This window comes from Peromyscus maniculatus, chromosome 1, assembly GCF_049852395.1.
Source record: "Peromyscus maniculatus bairdii isolate BWxNUB_F1_BW_parent chromosome 1, HU_Pman_BW_mat_3.1, whole genome shotgun sequence".
In the NCBI taxonomy this organism is placed as follows: Eukaryota; Metazoa; Chordata; class Mammalia; order Rodentia; family Cricetidae; genus Peromyscus; species Peromyscus maniculatus.
Window position 1 is genome coordinate 19673938 of NC_134852.1, and position 8716 is coordinate 19682653.

Sequence of the window (8716 nt, forward strand, 5' to 3'; positions counted from 1 at the left end):
GATTGGACTAAGAGATTGCAGCTACTCTCTAAGACAGAGCCCACAATCGCCAATTGGACTAAGAGCTGTTCTTTGAGACAAAGAATCCATCAGCACCGACTAGACCAAGAGCTCCCACTAGACCAAGAATATCAATCAGACCAAGAGATGCTCCCTAAGACACACACACTGCTAAGACCAAGTGGAGAAAAAGATGGGGTAGATGCCAGTGTAAAAATATACTCAACAACATAAAAACCAATATTGCTCTATCAGAGCCTACATCAGCAAGACCTGAACATCCCAACACAGAAGAAATTGACCTTAAAAAGAACTTTAAGAAGATGATAGAGATGTTTAAAGAGGAAATGAAAAATTCCCTTAAAGAATTAGAGGAAAGTCAAACAAAAAATTGGAAGAAATCAGTAAATCCCTTAAAGAAAGCCAAGAGAAAGCAATTGAACAGGTGAGAGAAACAGTTCAATATTTGAAAAACAAAATTGAAATAAATAAGAAATAAACTAAGGAAGTGATGGAAGTGGAAAATTTGAGTAAATGAACAGGAACTACGGATGCAAGCATAACCAACAGAATGCAAGAGATGGAACAGAGAATCCCTGGCATTGAAGGTACAATAGAGGAAATAGATTCATCAAAAAAAAAAACACTAAAGCCAACAAAGTTGTAACGCAAAATGTCCAGGAAATTTGGGACACCATGAAAACACCAAAACTAAGAATAATAGGAATAAAAGAAGGAGAAGAATACCAACTCAATGGCACAGAAAATATATTCAATGAAATCATAGAAGAAAATTTTCCCAACCTAAAGCTGGAAATGCCTATAAAGATACGTGAAGTTTACAGACCAACAAGTAGACTGGATCCAAAAAAAGTCCCCTCACCACATAATAATCAAACCACAGAATAAAGAAAAATATTAAGAGATGCAAAGGAAAAAAGGCCAAGTAACATGCATATAAAGGCAGATCCATAAGAATAACACCTGATTTCTCAATAGCGAATCTAAAAGCCAGAAGGTCCTGGACAGACAATATATAGACAATAAGAGACCATGGATGCCAAATATTATACCCAGCAAAACTGTCAATCAGCATAGATTTAGTAAACAAAATATTCCATGATAAAACCACATTTAAACAATATCTTTCCACAAATCCAGCCCTATAATTTCTATAGAATTGAGAGTTTCTCAATTCTATAGAAAGCACTAGAAAGAAAAATCCAACATAAGGAAGTTAGATACACCCATGAAGACACAGGCAATAGATAGGCCCACACCAACGAATACCAGAGAAGGGAAACATATAACACTACCATCAAAAAATAACAGGAATTCACAATAACTTGTCATTAATATCCATTAATATCAATGGTCTCAACTCATCTATAAAAAGACACAAGCTAACAGAATGAATATGAAAACAAGATCCATCCTTCCGCTGCATAAAAAACACACCTCAACTTCAAAGACAGACACTACTTCAGAATAAAAGGCTGGAAAAAGACTTTCTAATCAAGTGGATTTAAGAAGCAAGCTGGTGTAGCTATTCTAATATCTAATAAAATAGACTTCAAACTAAAATCAATCAGAAGAGATCAGGAAGGACATTACATATTTATCACAGGGAAAATCCGACAAAATGAAGTCTCAATTCTAAATATTTATGCCCCAAATACAAGGGCACCCACATTTGTAAAAGAAATGTTACAAAAGCAAAATCCTCCTATAAAACTTCATACACTAGTAGTGGGAGACTTCAACACCCCACTCTCACCAATAAACAGCTCTACCAGGCAGAAACTTAACAGAGAAATAAGGGAACTAACAGACATTATGACTCAAATGGACTTAATAGATACCTACAGAATATTCCACCCAAACACAAAAGAATATACCTTCTTCTCAGCACCCCACGTAACCTTCTCTAAAACTGACCACATGCTTGGTCACAAAACAAATCCCAACAGATACAAAAAAATTGGAATAACCTCGTGTGTCTTATTGGACTACCATGGAACAAAGTTACATTTCAACAACAACAAAAATTACAGAAAGCCTACAATATCATGGAAACTGAATAATGCCTAATTGAATCACCAATGTGTCAAGGATAAATAAAGAAAGAAATCAAACATTTCCTAAAATTCAATGAAAACAAATGTACAACACACCCAAACTTATGGGAAACCATGAAAGCAGTGCTAAGAGGGAAATTCATAGCACTAAATGTCCATATAAAGAAGTTGGAGAAATCTAATACTAGTAACTTAACAGTACACCTGAAAGCTCTAGAATAAAAAGAAGCAAACTCACCCAGGAGAAACAAAGGCAAGGAAATAATCGAATTGAGGGCTGAAATCAATAAAATAGAAATAAAGAGAACAATACAAAAAATCAATGAAACAAAGAGTTGGTTCTTTGAGAAAATCAACAAGATAGACAAGACCTTATCCAAACTAACCAAACAGCAGAGAGAAAGCATTCAAATTAACAAAATCAGAAATGAAAAGGGGGCATAACAACAGACAATGAGGAAATCCAGAGAATCATAAACTTCAAAAACCTGTACTCCACGAAATTGGAAAAATCTGAAAAAAGTGGACATTTTTTCTGAATAGGTATCACATAACAAAGTTAAATCAAGACCATATAAACTACTTAAATAGACCAATAACCCCTAAGGAAACAGAAACAGTCATTAAAAGTCTCTCAATGAAAAAAATGCCCAGGACCAGATAGTTTCAGCACAGAAGTCTACCAGATTTTCAAAGAAGAGCTAATGCCAATACTCTTCAGATTGTTCCACACAATAGAAACAGAAAAACATTACCAAACTCTTTTTATGAGGCTACAGTTATCCTGATACAAAAAAAAAACACACAAAGATGCAACAAAGAAAGAGAACTACAGACTAATCTCCCTCATGAACATTGATGCAAAAATACTCAATAAAATACTGGCTAACCAAATCCAGGAACACATCAAAAAAATTATCCACCATGACCAAGTAGGCTTCATCCCAGGGAGGCAAGGATGGTTCAACATACAAAAATCTGTCAATGTAACACACCATATAAACAAACCGAAAGAAAAAAACACATGATCATCTCATTAAATGGTGAAAAAGCCTTCAACAATATCCAATACCCCTTCATTGCAAAGGTTCTAGATAGATCAGGAATACAAGGAACATACCTAAACATAATAAAGGCAATTTACAGCAAGCCAACAGCAACAACCAAGTTAAATGGAGAGAAACTCAAAGCAATTCCACTAAAATCAGGAACAAGACAAGGCTGTCCACTCTCCCCATCCTTACTCAATATAGTACTTGAAGTTCTAGCTAGAGCAATAAGACAACAAAAGGCGACCAAGGGGATACAAATTGGAAATGAAGAATTCAAACTTTCACTATTTGCAGACGATATGATAGTATACATTAGTGACCAAAAAAATTCTACCAAGGCACTCCTACAGCTGATAAACTCCTTCATTAAGGTGGCAGGATACAAGATTACTTTTAAAAAAAAAAAACAGTATCCTTCCTACATATAAATGATAAATGGGCTGAGAAAAAAACCAAAGAAACATCACCCTTTACAATAGCCACAAATAATATAAAATATCTTCAGGTAACTCTAACTAAGCAAGTAAATGACCTGTATGATAAGAATTTAAGTCTCTGAAGAAAGAAATCGAAGAAGATATCAGAAAATGGAAAGATCACCCATGCTCATGGATAGGTAGGATTAACATATTAAAAATGGCAAGCTTACCAAAAGCAATGTACAGATTCAATGCAATACCCATAAAAATACCAACACAATTCTTCACAGACTTGGAAAAAACAAAACTTAACTTTATATGGAAAAACAAAAAACCTAGGATAGCTAAAATAAACCTGTATAATAAAGCAACCTCTGGAGGTATCACCATCCCTGACCTCAAGCTCTACTATAGAGCTATAGTAATAAAAACAGCTTGGTGCTTGCATAAATACCAAGATGTGGACCAATGGAATCAAACTGAAGACCCTGACATTAATGTACACACCTATGAATATATGACTTTCGACAAAGAGGCCAAAACTGAACAATGGAAAAAAGAAAGCATCTTCAACAAATGGTGCTGGCATAAATGGATGTCAATATACAGAAGACTGTAAATAGATCCATATCTGTCACCATGCAAGTGGACCAAAGACCTCAACATAAATCCAGTTACTTGAACTTGATAGAAGAGAAAAAAGGGAAGTAGTCTTGAATGCATAGGCACAGGAGACCACTTACTAAATATAACAACAGTAGCACAGACACTGAGAGAAACAATTAACAAATGGGACATCCTGAAACTGAGAAGCATTTGTAAAGCAAAGGACACAGTAAACAAGACAAAACAACAGCCTACAGAATGGGAAAAGATCTTCACCAACCCCACATCTGACAAAGGGTTGATCTCCAAAATATATGAGGAACTCAAAAAGCTAGACTTCAAAATACTGAACATTCCAATTAAAAAAAATGGGCTACAGAGCTTAACAGAGAATTCTCAACAGAAGAATCTCAAGTGGCTGAAAGACATTTAAGGAATTACTCAACATCCTTAGTCATCAGGGTAATGCAAATCAAAACAACTCTGAGATACCATGTTACACCCGTCAAAATGACTAAGATCAAAAACACTGAAGACAGCTTATGTTGGAGATGATGTGGAGCAAGGGGAACAACCCTCCATTGTTGGTGGGAATGCAAACTTGTACAGTCACTTTGGAAATCAGTATGGCAGTTTCTCAGAAAATTGAGAATAAGTCTTCTTCAAGGACCAGCTATATAACTCTTGGGCATATACCCAAGGAATGTTCAATCTTACCACAAGGACACATGCTCAACTATATTCATATCAGCATTATTTGTAATAGCAAGAACCTAGATAACCCTCAACTGAAGAATGCATAAAGAAAATGTGGTACATATACACAATGAAATACTACTCAGCAGTAAAAACACACACACACACACACACACACACACACACACAATGATATCATGAAATTTGCAGGCAAATGGATGGAACTAGAAAATATCATCCTGAGTGAGGTAATCCAGACTCATAAATACAAACATAGTATATACTCACTCATAAGTGGATACTAGATGTAAGACAAGGGATAACCAAACTACATCCCACAGCTCCAGAGAAGCTAGCTAACAAGGAGGGACGCTAAGAGAGACACATAGATATCCCAGGGAAAGAGAAATAGATGAAATCTACATGAGCAAACTGGGAGTGGGGGGTGATAATGGAGGGTAAAGAATGGGGGATGACAACATAAGGAAACGGGTGGATCAAGCTGGAACAGGAACAGATTGGGAGAGCAAGGAAAGAGATACCATGATAAATGAAGACATCATGGGAATAGGAAAAGGCAGAGTGCTGGGGAAGCACTCAGGAATCCACAAGGATGACCCCACCTTGGACTACTGGCAATGACTGAGAAGGTAACCTGGTCTGGTCTACTCTGGTGACCGGTCTAGTGAATACTCTGTCATCATAGAGCCTTTATCCAGTGACTGATGGAAGCAGATGCACGGCACGAGGCTGAGCTCAGGAATCCAATTGAATGCAGAGAGGAGGGATTCTGTGGGCAGGGGATGTCAAGATCATGACAGAAAAATGTGCAGAGGTGACCAGCCACACTATTGGAAACCCATGAACTGTGGACTAATATCCATGGAACTACCATAGGACTAGACTAGGCCCTCTGAATATGGGAGACAGTTGTTGAGCGTGAACTGTTTAGGGGACACCAGGCAGAGGTATCAGGATCTGCTCCCTGGGGCATGGGTAGGCTTTTTGGAGCCCAGTGCCTAGGGTGTGACACCTTGAACAGTATTGGTGCAGCTAGGAGGGGCTGGGAGCTGCCTCAGCTGAGTATGCCAGGCTCTGCTGACTCCCCATGGGAGACCTTGATTTGGAAAATATGGGAATGGTGGTGGGGGGGTGACCTGGGAGGGAAGGCTAGGGGATGGGAAGAGGGAAGAGGTGGGAATCTGTGGTTGGTGTGTAAAGTAAATAGAAAATGTCTTAATAAAAATGAAAAGAAAAAACAAAAAATTGATGGTACTTAGTTTAGAAAACTCTCTTACCAACTCTTTATGATTCAGGTCTCATTACATACCACATTCTTGCCTGTAACTAATAATGCTCCTGCCTCAGCTTCCTGAAGGTAGGAGTGCAGCCATATGCCCTATGCTCAGTCATTGTAGCAATTAAAAAGCAATAAAGCTAAATACAAACATAAAAAACCAAGTAATATCCCAAATGATTGTTTTGAATACTACTGCGTGCAAGAGTGTCTTGGAAAAGCTGGGGGAAAAATATCCTAAAGTGGGACTGTGGATGGCTCAGGTCATAAGTTTGATCTCCAGCACCTAAGAAACTGAGTTGGTGATATGATTCAATCATCTCAGCATTCAGAAGGTAGAGGCAGGGGCATCAGAAATTCAAGGTCATCTTTGACTACCTAGTGAATTAGAGGCTTAGGAGGCTTAGAAAAAATAACAAGCAAAAGGAATATAATACAGAAGAATCAGGGGAGGCTGATAAATAATGAAAAATCTATTATTTACACATTAACGCACTCAACAACCACACCTACCTAGACAACACTTTAGGAACCAAGGATATACAAAAGAATCAAGAATCGCCCCTGGCCTTTGGAGCACATACATTACAGCCAGTACTTGAGTATTTCAGTCTGCTACAAATAAGAAAGACAGACACACAGAGGTGATATAAAAGGAGAAAAACAGAGGTACTGCAAGTATACACAGAGAAAAGTGGTGGCCATCTATATGAGACTATAAGAAACAACTTCACACAAGCTTGTAAAGCTGCTTCGGGATTTCAGAGATTCCTATCCCACATCCAGCACTTACCCTGAAGCCACAAGTTCAGATGGTGGGGCAGTGAATTCAGACAGGTTACCAATAGAGAGGTCAAAGATGGAGAAGCTGCCCCCCACTATTACATCTCCAGGACGATCAAAGCGAGGCCTCTGACTTGGCAACAGCCAGGCTCTTGGTGCAGAAAAGGCAGACCCAGAGAGACAGCCAAAGAGAACAGGAAGGAGAGTACACAGCCACATGCCTGCTGGGGGCCAGACAGCCAGTGACAGGACAGTCCCACATGGGGCAGTGGCTAGCAGTGAAGGGGGCTTTTATCTGGGAGATGCCCTTGATTGAGGACCTCAGGCTAAAACCTACTGGGAGCCTGGGCTTTCAGCTGTGGGGAGAATATTGATTGTGAGGTGGTGGAGGTGGGTGGCCACTAAATCCCAGAGACATGAAAAGTTTTATCCCCTTCTCCTGAGGGTTCGTGGCCTCTCTGCATCCAAGGTCACAGCTCTGCGCATCATCTGCAGACTACAGGAAAGGCAACAACAGGTCTGACTGTCTCCTGGGGGACTTTCAATTGCAGGATCATCTGTCCTCGGGGCACTGTTCTGCAGAGAGACCCAAGTAGGTACAAGAAACAAACAGCCCAGTGGCTGAAGTAAAATATTTCTTTCATACTCTATGTTCTGGGTGATCTTTGCTGTTCCTTAAAGAATTTTTAGAGTAGTTTAGCATGGAAAATTTGGACATACAAACAAACAACCAGTAGAAAACAACAAATATCCATGACTTTGTAGAGTCATGAGAAATCCTCCCAAGGGACGGACCTTTTTTCTGTCATTTGAAAACACATCCTAAGGCTGCCACGATGGTTTTTCAGGTAAAAATCACTTGATACACAAACCTGATGACCAGTGTGTGATCCTAAGAACCCACATAGAGGTAGGAGAGGACCAACTCTACAAAGTTATCCTCTGACTCCACACACAAGCCATGGCACACACATACACACACATACACAAAAACACACACTAACACACATACACACACACGCACACACAATTTATACATACAAAAAAGATATATTCAGGTAAGAAGACAAATTCTAAACTCTGTTACTCCAACAGATAAGTATAATTTTCTCACATAATCATAATTCCCACACTGAAGCCTAAAATGAAGCCAAATCGATTGCTCAGCACCTTAGCAAGTAAAGGCAGCCTGATGACCTCATTAAATCTACAGGTCGTAGGTGATGAGAGAAAAGAACTGACTTCTCAAACTTATCCTCTGACCTCCACATAGTGCTTTGGCACTGCATGTCCAAAAACATAGATGGGAACATACACACACAAATCTATCAATCAATAAATGTATACAATTAAAAACAGATCAATAAAAACCAGCAAAACTCCAGTTCACTGATATTTCAGCCTATGCTTATTGAACTTTCACTTTCAATAGTTTGATCTTTGCTTAGATATCAGGATATAATGGGAGTTCACACTCTTTAATTGATAGATAATTCTCTTTTAGCTTTTTTTCTTTTTTTATTAAGAGACTTTCTATTCATTTTACATATCAACCATAGATTTCCCCTGTCCTACCTCCTCCTACCCCCAAGGCTTTCCCCCTAACCCACCTCCTATTCCCACTGCCTCCAAGACAAGGTTTACCATGGGGAGTCAGCAGAGCCTGGTACATTCAGCTGAGGCAGATCCAAGCCCCTCCTCCCTGTACCAAGGCTATACAAAGTGTCTTACCATAAGCACTAGGTTCCAAAAAGCTGGCTCATGCACTAAAGACAGGTCTCAGTC

At 38.9% G+C, this 8716-nt stretch overlaps 1 protein-coding gene across 2 annotated transcripts in view; it reads right to left on the minus strand.

The window, feature by feature from the left end:
• LOC143273054 (vomeronasal type-2 receptor 26-like) overlaps positions 1–7150 on the minus strand; it is a 29841-nt gene extending 22691 nt beyond the window's left edge. For both annotated transcript variants that reach the window (XM_076571072.1, XM_076571068.1), the window contains exon 1: positions 6942–7150. In XM_076571072.1, coding sequence (XP_076427187.1) covers positions 6942–7150 — 209 coding nt within the window. The remainder of the gene's footprint in view (positions 1–6941) is intronic.
• Between the last annotated feature and the right edge of the window lie 1566 nt (positions 7151–8716).